General features: G+C 34.1%; 3 protein-coding genes and 1 long non-coding RNA gene across 7 annotated transcripts in view; 3 read left to right on the plus strand and 1 right to left on the minus strand.

Annotated features, from left to right (window-relative positions):
• The first annotated feature begins 59 nt into the window (after nucleotides 1–59).
• Nucleotides 60–2830, plus strand: LOC106101521. The gene is made up of 4 exons (XM_013280774.1): nucleotides 60–201; nucleotides 985–1146; nucleotides 1581–1758; nucleotides 2359–2830. The coding sequence occupies exons 1-4, from the start codon at nucleotides 163–165 to the stop codon at nucleotides 2493–2495; spliced, it is 516 nt and encodes a 171-aa protein (XP_013136228.1). The 5' UTR covers nucleotides 60–162; the 3' UTR covers nucleotides 2496–2830.
• Nucleotides 2831–4943: 2113 nt separating this feature from the next.
• On the plus strand, nucleotides 4944–8201 carry LOC106101502. The gene is made up of 4 exons (XR_001225514.1): nucleotides 4944–5288; nucleotides 6327–6485; nucleotides 7210–7387; nucleotides 7931–8201. It is a non-coding gene; the product is annotated as an uncharacterized LOC106101502 (long non-coding RNA).
• Nucleotides 8202–9326: 1125 nt separating this feature from the next.
• LOC106101499 lies at nucleotides 9327–12009 on the minus strand. The gene is made up of 4 exons (XM_013280743.1): nucleotides 11575–12009; nucleotides 10799–10960; nucleotides 10044–10221; nucleotides 9327–9525 (listed from the first exon to the last, which is right to left on the minus strand). The coding sequence occupies exons 1-4, from the start codon at nucleotides 11659–11661 to the stop codon at nucleotides 9377–9379; spliced, it is 576 nt and encodes a 191-aa protein (XP_013136197.1). The 5' UTR covers nucleotides 11662–12009; the 3' UTR covers nucleotides 9327–9376.
• Nucleotides 12010–13309: 1300 nt separating this feature from the next.
• LOC106101509 overlaps nucleotides 13310–16080 on the plus strand; it is a 5602-nt gene continuing 2831 nt past the window's right edge. Inside the window, exons 1-4 of one of the 4 annotated variants that reach the window (XM_013280758.1) lie at nucleotides 13310–13384; nucleotides 14278–14414; nucleotides 15099–15275; nucleotides 15926–16055. In XM_013280758.1, coding sequence (XP_013136212.1) covers nucleotides 14298–14414; nucleotides 15099–15275; nucleotides 15926–16055 — 424 coding nt within the window. In that variant the 5' untranslated portion in view covers nucleotides 13310–13384; nucleotides 14278–14297. Of the gene's footprint in view, nucleotides 13385–13503; nucleotides 13636–14237; nucleotides 14415–15098; nucleotides 15276–15925; nucleotides 16056–16080 lie in introns of those variants that run through there. The other 3 variants (XM_013280756.1, XM_013280757.1, XM_013280755.1) reach the window with 3 other exon arrangements.

Genomic DNA, 16080 nt, shown 5'->3' on the forward strand with positions numbered 1-16080 from the left:
TCTGTTTTTCTTAACGATAAAGAGAGAGATGGCTATGGCTAGTTCAGACTTCAGTACGAAATTAAACAGTCTTCATTTTGAACAAGAGACGGCAGCACGTTTCGGTTTCAGATTATATTGTTTTCGTAATTATGATGCATTTTTAAATACTTTATAACAAAAATGTCTATTTTATTGGAGCTATGGGCGTTGCTAAAATTGGTAAGTTAATGGAATTCATGTTAAATTGGAATCTCTAGTCATTATTAACCCTTTATTAGATAGTATGTAATGTGTCTAAAAACGTATTAAAAAAATCTACCGCACTGGTTTAAAGAAAGTTTTTTTGCTACAAAAAACTCCACTGAATTAAGGGTTCATTCTTAGTTAATGCTCCCTCTCACTGTTTTTTATTATGACAGGAATATTTTAGATTCAGTAAGCAAAATCTATGCCATTATAATTTTAAAATGTAAGATACAGTTTAATATGTCTCATGTCTAACGAGATTTTATTTTAAAGAAAACATATGTTAAACAGAAAATGTTGTAATGTTTTCGTTGTTACGTGACGAGACATGATAAGAGCTTTATGTATCACGAGCTGTTGCCCGCGACTTTGTCCGCGTGGTATTAGAAAACATACGAACTATATAAATTACAAAAAGCTACGTATCTCTCGGGAACTGGACATTTCTCTGGGATGAAACTTATCTCATGTGTACTCCAGACTCTGTTTTATATCTGTGCCAAATTTCAATAACATATATTGAACCGTTGCAGAATGATCGAGTGAACATTAAAAAACTAAATGATTGAATCCCACGGGAACCGTAACTATTCCCGGGATAAAAAGTAGCCTATGCGTTCTTCCAGACTATGCTCTAAACCTTTGCCAAATTTCATGGAGATCCATTCAGCCGTTTAGGCTACAAACGCTAACAGACATCCATCCATCCATCCATCTAAACTTTCGCATTTATATTAGTAAGATTTTTAATTCCAGGTGGCGACTGTCTTTGTGTTACCATTCTATGGTCTAATGGCTATAGTGATTCTCGCTTTTTCATATAAAGATTATGTAGAACAGTTCTTCTTCCTCGCAGTATTCATTATTATGGTGGCAGATGTTATTTTTGATATATTATTAATGTTGGCGTCTTATAAAGTAAGTACAAAATTATTTTCACTTTAATTCAATAACTTTAACACTCGATTGTTCCGGAATTAAAAATAAAACTTAGTAGCCTATACAGAACATAGTCCACACAAGTCAACTCATCCAAATATAAACGTAAAATTTGCAATTATATTAAAGGTTTTGCCAGCTACTCCTTCCGCGTGGAATTATCAAAAACAAAAATGAGTAGCATATGTGTTCTTTCAGACTATCCTCTACATCTATACCAAATTTCATCGAAATTTGTTCAGCAGTTTAGCCTATAAACTCAAACAAACTTCCATCTAAACTTTCGCATTTAAAATATTAGTAAGATAATAAGTAAAATTCTCCACTTTTAGCCTAAAAATTTTCACTTGGATTAAATTTCTATTTACCATATACAAGACATGATTTTTTAAAATTCCTTTTTTTTGTTGCAGAAAAGCTTATGCATGTTCAAAATTTATTACGTGTATGGAATTATTTACGCAATATCTGTACCGACGGTTTTTATATCATGGTTGTTATACTCGATACACGTTCATGATATGGACTGGCGTAGACCTCAAGCAAAGAAGGAAATTCTAGTAGCTTCAATTATAATCGCCGGTGTCTTAAGTAAGTCCTGAATCCAGCACTTTTTGTATTAAACTAGCTTTCGCCCGAGATTCCGTCCGCGTGCAATTGCGAACATTTTATTTTATTGTTTACATTTGTCAAATTATCAATTACAAATGTTAAAATGACATGACATTACAAACCTTGGCAATCTTGTTTCCTTGATGTTGGCAGCAACCTATGGTCTCTTTCCCACATTAGGGTTTTTATCCAAAACATTTACCCCCTAACTTTAATGGCGTGAAAATATATAGCCTAAAGCGTTAGGTAAATGTAGGGCTTTTCATTAAATAAGGAACTATTCAAAAATATGCTGTAATTGCTGACATCTTAGGCAACAAAGAAGTGTGTGTTTACGCTTTATTATAATAGTATAGATAATTCTGTAGTGATTCTACTGCGTGTCCGAATTGTATGTACTCTTCCAAACATCTTTATCAACCGTCATATCCTAAGAGCGGGCACATATTTCACTAAACAATTGCACACTGTTATCCGATTGTCGATTATTTCGCAGCCAATTCAACTGATCAGTTGCACAAAAATCTATCATCGATCAAACAATCTAACTGGAATACTAATAATATATTTTTTTTTCAGCTGTACACGCATGCGCTTTATTTTTAATTAAAAAAGAAATTAATAAGATAAGAATGGGATGCCAATGTAAATTTATAAAGCAAACTTCGGCCTCCCGGAACTCTCTGTTACCTTCGAAGAAAGAACAAGAAATTTAAGGAAGAATGAATGGAGGAAATGTTAGTGGAATCACAATCTCATGTCTAGACAATTTCACATGCTAATAATGACTATTACTAGTATAGGATATTATTAGCATGTGATTATTAGTTATTTGTGTTATTATTACCTTAATAGATAATAAAGTTACACGCAATATTAGTACAGTTCGACTGTACAGTTAAAAATGAAGGTGTAGGAAGCTTGTGTGTACTTTGGACAAAGATATTTAAGAAATACGTAGACTAGACAAAGTGAACATTTGTTTTACTATAATTTCTTTGAAAGGTACTATGAATGAATGAATGAATGAATGATTGAACGAATGAATGATTTAATGAATGAATGAATGAATGATTGAATGAATAAATGATTGAAGGAATGAATGAATGAATGAATAAATGAATGAATGAATGAATGAATGAACCATTGAATGGATGAATCATTTAATGAATGAAGGAATGAATGAACGAATGAACGAATGAACGAATGAACGAATGAACGAATGAACGAATGAACGAATGAACGAATGAACGAATGAACGAATGAACGAATAACGAATGAACGAATGAACGAATGAACGAATGAACGAATGAACGAATGAACGGATGAACGAATGAACGAATGAACGAACAAACAAATGAACGAATGAATGAACGAATGGATGGATGGATGGATATATGGATGGATGAATGAATATCAGTTTTTAAGTTTAATACGCCACTTCGTGTCCTTGTATTGACATGTTATACTTTAAACTTAAAATCATAATAAGCTCCATCTTTTGTTATAAACTAAAGTGTCTCTCATGTGAAAAATGTCTCAAGTCAAGTGTCAGCTATGCTCCCTTATATTTTTTTAAAATCTCTTTGACTTAGGAGTAGCTCGAACGTTGCGTTGACACACGTTAGTGACATCGAACAATGGATCAGTGACGTCTATGACTGCTTTTATATGTTTTTTAGGAATGTCGTTTTTACCTTTTCTTCTTGTGCTTGACAATAATTTTGTATACTAACAAGCGGTTGTTTTCTATCATTAGAATTAAATATATGACTTTTTAATTTCCACCTTTATTAGCCAAAGAATAATAAGAGTTTTTGCAAATGTAGAAAAAAGGAAGAATCTTTAATTAAATATTAACAATTTAAATATTTTTGCTATGAAATTATTTCAACGCGTTTTAAAGAACTTGTATTTATATTTTTTGTTCTAGGTTAGTGTATATTAAACATACTTGTCAAAAAATGTGTAGTAAATGTGGTAACTAACTTAGATGTTTTATGAAACTGTAACCACCGATTAAAGAGTGTAAATTAATATTTATGTAAATAAGATTTGAAATAAGCCAAAAGGAAGGCCAAAATATAGACTTACTACTTATTTTAGTGCTTCTAGTTAAATCTATATTGTACATTTCCATCTCATCTATATTCTATATTGTACATCTATATTATGCTACGTACACTGTCCCGAAAGCGAACCGAAAGCGAAGCGAAATGTAACACGAAATACATAAAAAATAGCGATAAGTAAAGTTTGATTTCGCTTCAAGTAATATTTTGTTTCATGATGTAAGCTTTATGGCCAAAATTGTTCGTACTAAATCAAGTTGCCAGGTTCATGACAAATACTTGCACGCGACTCCGCGCAGAATTAAATAAAAACTTTTTAGGTAACCTTTGTGCTATTCCAGTCTATGGTCTATACCTATGCCAAATTTTCTCGAGATCCGTTAAGCCGTCTTCGAGATATGTGGTAACAAAAATTCATCAAAATCGCTTGTATTGGTAAAATAGCGCTCGCTTCGGATTCGGTTCGCTGTCGCTGTAATGTGCATTATGCATTATTGTTAATCATACCACAGATATGTATAAATTAGAACGTAAACGTACCTATGAAATTATGTATGCTGTTATTTAGTATAATTTATTTTAAGAAAAAAATCCATAAACACATATATTATAATGCAGCGCCATCTCGACGAAATCCTAGTGCTCAGATCTTTCCTCATTGTTTATATAGCATATCTAGGATGGGCAACTAGGTGTCAATATGTCACAATTTCAATGTGTATTCGATTTTAAAAGTTACTATTGTAGTTTACATTTCTCTGTACTAGCTGTTGTCCGCGACTTTGTCCACGTAATATTAAAATATATAAGTAGCCTAGTGAAAGTCCAGTCAAAATCGGCCCACCCATTTCGGAGATTTCCAAGTAAACACGCGGCTTGCGAACGGACAAACAGACAAAAATTCCTTAAATGCGATTTTCGTTATCAGCAACGCAAATAAATCATGTTCCCAAAATCTGGAATTACAAACAGACACTCCAATTATTATATGTATGTAGATATATTTTTATGTATAGACTTATTTAGTGAAAAAAATATAAAGTAGCCAATATGTCCTTCCAGATTTAATTATATTTATGCCAAATTTCATAGACATCCGTTCATCGATAGACTACAAACATCCATCCATCTAAACTTTCACATATATTAGCAAGATTATTTGTATTTACTGCAGTGGAAACTGATTATTATAACCCTACTGTTATCATTTAGACGACTGACCTTGTGTCAGAGCGATACAAAATATATTATTACATATAAACATATAGTTTTATTAAATCGCAGTATAGCTGTGAAGCTGCAGTGAAAAGGTTCTTTGTGTTACGCTTTTTTATTGTTCTGTTCAATAAAATGTATTTTGAACTACCAGAGATAAAAAGATGTTGTTTTTGTATCCCTTTAAGATATGGATTACTTGCTTGGGCGTATTTTAAAATGGTAAGTATTAAATTTTACTACAAGACAAAGAGCGCACACTTATGACTGAACTATTCAACAACTGTTTATCACTTTGATTCCTATGAGATTAATGGAGGTGCGCACACAATTTTTAGTTTGGCTGCGAAACAATCGACGATCGCACAACAGTGGTAGTGCCCGCTTTAACATCTTCGCACGAATGGGCCGGCACGCCCGGTGTAATACCACGACCACACAGAAAACGCGTGAAATGGAAGCTATTCCGTGTTTCGTCTGATGAGTGTGGTGCCGGAGGCCTAATTTAAGTCTCTTTACCACCCATTTCTTATAAGGAGGGGATGGGAAGGGAAAGTGGATTTGACGATGGAGGAGATGCATAGGAAGGGGAAATATCCTCTTTATGTGCGTCTCCTTCTCCGTCGGATAAGGGTAGGCAACGCGTTTGCAATTGCGAATGTCTATGGGCAGCGGTTGCTTTGCCATTTTGGCGGATTCAGGTGGCTGCTTGCTCGTTTGCCACCTTATGTTATAAAAAAAAACAGTTGTGCGACAGTTTAGTCAAAGGTGCACACGCTCTTTGTGTTTTAAATGGTCCTTTTTTGTTTGTATTAATTTACTAACTTTCGCCCGCAAAAACGTTGGCATGGGATAAACAAACAAAAGTGAATAGACTATATGTTCTTCAGACTATCTTTTACTTTTATTCCAAATTTCATCCAGATCCGTGGAGCTGTTCAAGATACAAACTCTAACATCCATCCAGCTAAACTTTCACTTTTATATTAATATCCACATATATCTTTATTTTTTATTCTCTATATAATATATTTTACAAGATTTGCATAAAAATGTAATAAATAAATTATGTTTATATTATATAAAAAACAGAGCACCACCGGCTGCGGATATAACCGCCTTTTGAATCGGGCCCTTAATCCAACTGTCTAGCGAGAGCTTCTTGAGGTGTTGGTCGAAGCTCTTCGCTATTAGCCCGTGTACCGAAACGATATACGTATATAAAATATTAATGTTATTAACATTATTATTATTTTTCAGGCGTGGTGTTTATTTTTAGCTACATTAATCTGTATTCGAATATTAAAGACAAGTGAGGGCAATTATTATCCAGTTCAATTGATAATACCGTCTCTATATTGTACAAGTCTCGTTATTGAGTTTATCATCACCATAGTGTTTATCATCGGAGCTCATAAGGTAACAATTACTTATGTCCGTTTACAACCAGACCCTTAAGTTTTCTTAGATAGGTTTTTTTATAACATAATGTGGCAAACTAGCAAGCGGCCACAAAAATCCGCCAAACTGACTTCGCAATAGCGGATGCGTTGCCTACCCTAAATCGACGGAGGAGGAGCCGCACATAAAGAGGATATTTCCCTTCCTATGCATCCTGCACCGTCAAATCCACGTTCCCTTCCCATCCTTTTCTTATTAGAAAAAGGGTGGGAATGAAAAGGGACTAAAGTTGGGCCTCCAGTACAGTCGGGGATATTGTCGGTGTAATATCTAAAAAAAATATAATTGTTTGAACGTTTTAAACACATTGAGACGACGCAGAACATAAATATTATTATATACGTATTGGCGTTGTTTGTCTCGTGGCAAGAACAAGGCAGTTTTTCTGCAATTGGAATAGTCTCCTCAAGAGCGGGCGCATAGCTTTTAATAAACTGCTGCACTGTTGTGCGATTGTCTATTGTTTGTCAGTCAATTCAACTGTTTAGTTGTACAACTAAAAAACTATTGTGCGCATCTCGGTATAAGCTCATAGGAATCAAACCGAGACTAAAAAGTTATGCGATGGTTTAGTCAAAAATCTGCGAGCGCATGTAGAGCAAAAGGTAACAACGATACGTCCGGGTTTTTTTTTTTAATTTATTAGTGGCTCAATATATTTGTAACAGAAATTTTGTTTCAGAAAAACCCGAAACTACTAAGGGTGTACTACATCTATGGAATGATAATTCTTGGAATAATTTTCCTACTGTGTCTGGTAGTTTTGGGCATTGCGATTTACGAGTATTTTACTTACATGAAATTCACGTTTATAATACAAAATATTTACGAGACATCGATATTTGGAACTGGAGTAATATGTAAGTATTTTGTCAAATCAACTTAGTTATTACTAGCTGTTGCCCGCGACTTCGTCCGCGTGAAATTAAAAAAAATATTACTCACAGATAAATTACCTTTCTAATGGTGAAAGAGTTTTTATAATTGGCCCAGTAGTTTTAGCGTGAATCAAAGACATACAAAAATACAAATCTTTCTTTTTTATAATATTAGCGTACGTGTAAAATTAAAGGTTCTCTAATATATTATGTAGTGCCTTTCATAGGAATTCAAAGGCTATCAACATTCTTAATAAAAGGTAGCAAACGAGCAGGAGACCACTTGAATTGGCCAAAATAGCGAAGTGATCTTTGCCCATAGATAGCTTAGCCGATGCGTTGCCTTGCTTTAATCTATAGAGGCGAGCACCTAAAGAGGATTCCCTACTTGTGTTCCACTCTTCTTACTTTTTCTTATCTCCACTCTACCGCATTCTCTTCTACTACAGTGGAAAATTACAGTAAATTCCAGTAGATTGTTCGACAAATGTAGGTAAAAGTATTCATAATTTAATTTTATTTCAGTGTTCAATATCTACTTATTGTCGTTAGTACGAAGCGAGATTTTAAAGCTAGAAAACAACACACAGTTTTGTTTCCAAAACATTCAAGACGAGCCAACGTGCACAATGGAAAAGGTGGATGTTTAAAAAAATGACATAAGATGTAACTACATACTGCGTTGGCGCAGCCCAAAATGGGTCCTAATAAAGTGGGTCTATAACGGATGTAAATAAGTAAACTTTTTATATAATAATTATTTTTTTAAAAGGAAATATTACTTAACATAGATTTTAGAACATATCTTTGTAAATTGAATAGTTTTTTTTAAGAAATAAAGAATTTAATGCGATTTGTGTCTTTATTTTTTCTTGTACTGTATAGGTTGATATGTAGACATATTAGATTATGCTTAACCATAACAAGGGAGTGCATTAATATATGACGGCTAATAAAAATGTATAGAAGAGCAGTACAATCAGGGAATTTGGCGGTGTTCGAACTCTAAAGTTACAGTCGTTTGAAATGTCGCGTCGACGACATCAACCAATGAACAATAGAACATAAATACTTAGCACACAGCTAATTGCTTTTTAATATTATCCCATCGTTTGCACTACTCACTGCTAACTTAATTGGTTGTTTGTAAAATAACAGTGGTAGAGCCCGCTTTAACATCTTCGCACGAATGGGCCGGCTCGCCCGGTGTAATACCACGACCACACAGAAGACAGGCGTGAAGTGGAAGCAATTCCGCGTTTCGTCTGATGAGTGTGGTGCCGGCCTAATTTTAGTCCTTTTCCCCCCTTTTCTTAAGAGGTAAGGATGGGAAGGAAAAGTGGATTTGATGGATTTGAAGAGATGCATAGGAAGGGGAAACGTTCTCTTTATGTGTGTCTCCTCCTCCGTCAATTAAGGGTAGGTAACGCATCTGCAATTGCGGATGTTTATGGGCAGCGGTCGCTTTTCATTTTGGTGGATACAGGTGGCCGCTTGCTCGTTGCCACCTTATATTATAAAAAAAATAACAAAGTAATTACGGTGTAAGTGGAATACTGCAGTTATTCCCGACTGTACATGCTATGTCGATATGCCATAAGGATAAGTACAGATTGATGATGAGGCAGACTTAGATTGTACTCTGACATTAACTTATTAGGGATGTCCAAGACATCGAGAGCGTGCGTACACCTGTAGTTAGTTTAGTTTCTAATATCGAACAACTGTTTAGTCTCGCTTTGATTCCTTCGAGATTACATAAAGGTGCGTACTCGATGTTTAGATATGCAACTAAACAGTTGAATTGGTTGCAAAACAATCGACAATCATAACAGTTGTGCGATAGTGTTGTTTGAGGTTTTTGCTCGCTCTTACTCTACCAATTTGCTTATTTGCTACAAGATGTTGAAATAAATACACATTCCTTAACTATAAATATATTATAAGCTAAAAAGTTTTATTACAACAGTTCTAGTTGTCTTCGTTAGTTTTATTGTCCGTGGTAAGGTCTTCCGTCCCAGATATGTACTCGTTGATTGGATTCACGAAATTTATTTGATCCTTCGCTTCCAGTTTGTGTATCTCACTTCGTAACACTATAAAGAGGTAGATGTGTAAGACTGGAAAACAAAAAGAAAATTCAATAACATAGTTAAATATGTTTAACTAGCTGTTCCCGTGCGGCTTCATCCGCATGAAATTATGAAAATTTTATTATATTGTTTATATTTGTCAAATTATCAATAGCAAATGTGACATGACATGACATGACAAACATTAACAAACTTTCTTTCTTGATGTTGGCAGCAACTTATGGTCTCTTTCCCACATTAGGGTTTTTATCCAAAATATTTACCCCCTAAGTTTAATAGCGTTAATGCATATAGCCTAAAGGGTGACGCAAGTGTAGGACTTTAAAAGAAAGAATTATTCAAAAATATGCTGTGACTGCTGACATCTTAGGCAACAAAGAAGTGTGTGTTTACGCTTTATTATAATAGTATAGATATAGTAATAGTATAGATACTGTAGATAAAATATCTATATAAACTATGTAAAAATCGGATTAATATCGTTTCAAGAATGCAAATCGAAGATTGACGGTCGTAATCAAATTCCCTTCTGATAGATAACTTACTTAAAGGAACGATTACTGACGTCACCATACATAGAATGTATATCACAGAGTCAGGTTTGTTCAAAGGTTTTCCATTCTCCACGATAGCATACGAGATCCACAAAACTCCCAGCATTAAGAAGATAGCGGCGTGGGCGTAAGCATAGCGGTGATACAAACACAATAATGATCTGTTTTTCTGGAACAAATTGTAACAAATAATATAATAGTTACGACATAAAACTTTATTAGAACGCAGTGAAGTTCACGTCACATCTTACTAATCTCACTAATATTATAAATGCGAAAGTTTAGTTGGATGGATAGATAAGAGTTTGTATCCTTAATGGCTGGACGGATTTCGATGTAATTTGACATAGACGTAGTCAGGAAGAACACGTAGCCTAATCATTTTTTTTTATTCTACGCGGACGCAGTCGCGGGCGGAGCGAGTATCCATATATTTCTTCAAACATACTTTGTACCGCTAGACGATACTTTCGTTTCAACGTAAGAATATAGGATATTTTTTTAAAGGAAAAGGGGAAGAATCGAACAGTGGCAACACCGAGGACCATCAACGCCCATACATCCGCGACACGAGAAAGAGATACGCTCACTTCTTAAAACTCCTGAATTATTAATTTAAATAAAAAAACAAACTTTAATGGACCAAACAATTTTGTACAAAATCAGTGGGAGTCTTCTGAAGTAGTACTAACTTTAAGAGGCATTTTTTTAACTATAGCTAATTACGTTGAAAAGTCCTGCCTTACCTTATGAGATCCCATAATAAGTATAAAGTTGAAGACCACATCAGCTATTAGGCTAATTAGAGTCGACAGAATTAACAACAGTAAGGATGTTTCACCCAGTGTGAAAAAAAGCCAAAGAAACACCCACATTATTGTAATGCCCAAAGCTAGAACACTTGTTACCTGCAATATAACAACATTTTTCATTATATTATTTGGTTTTATTAATCATACTAATATTACAAATGCAAAAGTTTAGATGGATATTTGTTAGAGTTTGTAGCCTAAACTGCTGAACGGATCTCGATGATATTTGGCACAGATGTAGATAATAGTCTGGAAGAACACATAGGCTACTCACTTTATTTAATTCCATGCGACGGGATCGCGGGCGAAAGCTAGTATTTTCATAAGTAATCTATTACATTTTCAGTACTTTCTTTCATTGTCAGAAAGAATTATGAGCTGTTTTAATGCTTTTTTGATTGTTAGAAAAAGAATTAATTTACACCCTTTCAATCCTTATTCTTAAAAGAGAAAAAATTCTTAGATCAATAATTTCTCATAACGAATATAGAGTACAAGCTTTTGCCCGCAACTCCGTCCGCGTGGAATTAAAAATAAACAAAAGCGAGCAGCCTATGTATTCTTTCAGACTATCCACTACATCTATGCCAAATTTCATCGAAATCCGTTCAGTCGTTTAGGCTACAAACTGCAACAAACATCCATGCATGTAAACATTCGAATTTACAATATAACTAAGAAGAAGATATTTAAGTATGTTAAAAACTCACCAACTTTAAATAAGCCCATATCAAAAGTCCATATCTCAAAGGTGCGCAAAAACAGCATCGCGCCACCAATGGCATTTCCACAAACATTGTTCCAATTAATTAAAACTTATTAATACAAAAACGTTTAACATAAACACGTGTGCTCATTCACAACGTGAACTGAGAACTGTCATTCAGAACCAAAACATCCGTGTAACCGGTTATAAAACTAGCGATTGCCCGCGAATTCGTCAGCGTAAAAAATTCGCCGAAGGTATTCCTACATAAACCTTACAGTAAAGGTTCTGCTAAATCTTAGCTACTTACTGTATTGTCATTCTAAATATTCTGTAGTTGTTACGTGCCAGTACCTGGCATCCAAGTGTGCCAGTTGTTTACGTATTTCCGGCCTTCATTCTTTATAAAATATTTTTTTAATTCCCTTATCTAGCTTTCACAGTAGTAACTGCAAAACAGACTTTTATGAGGTCAAAGTAGTTATATTTTATTAAACGCAATTAGTATTATCAAAACTGGAAGCTGGGAAATGACGTATGGACGGATGTACATTTTATGATATACGCCTGGACTTATCTACTCTTTGACGCGTGTTGTGTTTCATATATAAAAACTCACTCCAGCTTTGGTCTCGTATAATCGACAATTAAAATGGTTATTGTTTAGTTTACTCCAAGATGCTTACTTTGTTTTAAAATTGCTTATTGTTCCGTGTCGTCTATGCATACAAATTGTTCAAGCGACTAGCTTTTGTGGCGGAACACCACCAGATTCTCCGATTGTACATGAGTTACTTTATTCCGCGCAAACGGAGTCGCGGTCGACAGCTAGTATTGTAATATATTTATCATTAGGAAAATAAAGAGGTTTTCCCCTCGGGTACAAATAACGTTTTGCAAAAATAGTAAACAACAAAGATAAATGATTTCAAGCGAATCTTATCGAGTACAATTTGTCTGTTTATGTTTTGTTAATTTGTTAAAATTTATTAAGAAGTCATATCAAATTTGTAGTTTTTGCGAAAGATTGACGTTATCAGCACAATGGTAATTACAAATACGTATTTCTGACTTGTTTTTGTTAACCTTTGGCTAAGATAAAATTAATTCTGTGATAAATCGTACGGATGTTATAGGTTAGTGAACATTGAATGTTATTTTAAGTAACTTCTTAAAGCTTAGTGCATTAATTAGGGAATATAATAAAATGTTAAAATTTATTTTCTTAACATACTTTTCAGATTGTTGTACTTGTACTATTCGTAGAATATTTATAGTTAGTTGAATAGTTCCGTAATTCTATTTTGATACGCAACGGTACTTGATTAAAAATTTGCTACTTATTTTTACAAGGCGTATTTCCAAAAAAAGGAAATAATTTTGTTTTCTGAAACCGATGATTTTAGATGGTGAAATTTACTTTTGGAAAGTAGCCTATCAAGTCCATAAAAATACTTTTCTCCGATGATTTTTAAACAAACTATTTTTAGTAATCATGTTTGAGAAGTATATATACGTAGTTATATTACGTAGTTCATCAATTAACCCTGTTTAATGTACAATAATAAAAGCAAAAGTAGGCGTTAACAATTCTTTTCCTAGTTCGACTTACATTGCTGCTTTAGAACACAATATTATTTGTATTGTAGTTTTAACTTGCAATGTATCATGTTTTGAGTTTTAAACTATAATTTACAGTAGGCGGTCAAAAGGAAGTATCCAATTGTGTGAAAGGATGTTCTTGAAAGATATTTCGGATCCCGCTAAATCCTAACAGTCTGGATTGGCTATTTGACTACTCTAGTGGTGTTAATGTAAGAATATTGTTGAGTTTTTTTTAATAATAATTTCTCTGTTTTCTCGTAGAACAAAAGCACACGCTTTTTGCATTAGATTTTTATTAACACTTGTGTTTTTGTGTGTGAATTAAATGTCGTTTGTTTGTTGTGATTTTTAGTTACAAATTGTGTTTTTCAGCTGATATAGCTCGATTGGAGACGTTACTGTCTAATAAAGTCCTTTAATGCTTGTTTCCACGTTCTAAATCTACACTTAAAGTCTATGAGTACGGTGGTTTGTTAAACCAGATAAGGAGAATACTTGAGTTCTTTATTTCTTTCAAATTCGTTTGGATCCCAAAAACGTGAAATTTTTGAATTTGATAGTTTTTTTTCCCAATCTTTCTCTCAATCATTCTCTTAATAAATTGACCTACAAGAGGGATATTTTTAGAGATTGCTTAATTTATTAAATTTCTTTACTTCTGTAATTAAATGCATTACAGAGGGATAATTGTAAACCTATTCTGGAACCATTCCATTACTCTCCAATCCAGTAATGGTTTCAAACACTTGTCTGGAATAATTTAAATATGAGCTTTGATAAAATTGTTGCCCAAATTGATTCTATCAAGTAAACATATAAAAAGTTTCAAGAATGTTTTACGTACAACAAGGATTTAAAAAGTTTATTGTACTAAAATATCCTCGTTCACTTGTTATTGACCTCTCTCAAGTAAGATAAATAACTAGGAGTATTATGTTCAGAGAAATTGTTTACATATTTTGAGGTTAGAGTCGATAAATCGGACGCATTTGTGCCTCTTTACGTCTGTTTACTGCAATACTTAATTAGCTTTTTAAATGTTTTAATTATTATAATATTTAGCGCTTGTTAATCGTTCAGCTCATTTTATGTTTATGCAAAGTTTCTGTGAGTCAGTTTATAATGGAGGAACTAACTAAATGTTTAAAATTCGAGAGTCCACATTTTCCTATGGCTAAAAAATGTTGTTGCTGTGTTCCATTACGTCGTGGCCTTCTGATATGCAGTTACAGCAATCTGGTGAGTATTTTCTAGTAGCTTTCGACTTCCATGCGGAAAAAAACTTAGTAGCCAATGTGTTATTTTAGAGTATGCTCTATGTATGCCATTCAGCGAGGTCCGTTCCTTTGTTTAGGTTGCAAACTCTAACATCCATCCGACTAAACTTTCGCATTTATAATATTAGTAACTTTAAATTTGTTGTTTTTTTTAATACTAGATATATGAAATAATTTTTAAGAAGACTGTGTTAATGAGTACTTCAATCTTTAGCGAAATTGCAAATTTGAGTATACACAATAGAAAATGCGTATTCATGTCTCAAAACAATTCCAAATATGATAGAAATAGACTTTTAAAGATAATAAAACTCGTTTATGTTAATTGTAGATTTATTAGGGTTTAAACGATGATGTTTTGTTTATTTTCTTTATGTTGCAATTGTTTTCTTTGTATTAAAAAAGGTAGTACAAGTGCGCACATCTTTGAACAATTTCACATCTGTTGAGCGATTTTCAATTGTTTTGCAGGCAATTCAACTGTTTAGTTGCTACAACTAAAAATCGAGTAGTGTGCGTACATATCATAAGCTTATAGGAATCAAACTAAACAGTTGGGAGTAGGTGTGCGCGCGCTCCGAAATTTGTGTTTCTTTTGTTAAATTTGTCAATTTTTGCAGTCTCCTAACTCTGGTAATCTTTTCAGGTATTCACGCTGCTATCGTTTCCGATCCTCATATTTATGTTGGTGGAATCAAAAACGACTGGCGAGATCACTGTCACTTCACTGACGTTGGAGCCTCATTATCATCTGCCAATCACAATAGCCCTGAATGTAATTGACGTACTGTTAACTATTATTCTGTTGGTTGGCGTACATAAGGTATTTTTTTCATACCATAAGGTGACAAAATATCAAATAACCGCTTGCATTCGTCGATATAGCGAAGCGACTTCTGCCCATAGATTTCCTTGCAAATAAATTGGCTTCCTTTAATTGACGTACGGAAAGAGAATTTTCTCTTTCTGTGCGTAAACATTTCCCTGTCAAATCCAATTTCCTTCTCCATCCCTTATAACAAAAGATGAGAATCAGAAGGTGGACTAAAATAAGTCCGTACGGGAGGCCTAACTGCACTTTTTTATATTATGGGGTGGCAAACTAGCAAGCGGTCACCCGAATCCGCCAAAATGGCGAAGCGACCGCTGCCCATAGTCATTCCCGATAGTGTATGCGTTGCCTACCCTTACTCGATCGAGGAGACGCACACAAAGAGGATGTTTCCCTTTTCTATGTCTCTACCACCATCAAATCCAAGTTCCCTTCCCATTAATGTTCTTATAAGAAAAAGGGGGGAGGAAACGGGACTAAAGTTGGATCTCCGGCACCACACTCATCACACAAACGTGGAATTGAGCCCACTTCACGTCTGTCTTCTGTGTGGTCGCGGTATTTAACCGGGAGACTAGACCACTTAACTACACGTAAAAGTGAACTTGTGAATTACTATTGTTATTTGTATTATGTTTCAGAAAAAAAGAGATCTTCTAAAGATTTGTTTCTACGCGGGAATGGTCTACGTTTTGTTGACTTTAGTGGTCGACCTTACTTTCTTCGATTTTAACAATTATGCGGAGAATATCAGCTACGTATGCGTTACAGGTTAGCACTGTTAAATCATCATCAT

Source organism: Papilio polytes, unplaced genomic scaffold, assembly GCF_000836215.1.
Source record: "Papilio polytes unplaced genomic scaffold, Ppol_1.0 DF823980.1, whole genome shotgun sequence".
Classification (NCBI taxonomy): domain Eukaryota; kingdom Metazoa; phylum Arthropoda; class Insecta; order Lepidoptera; family Papilionidae; genus Papilio; species Papilio polytes.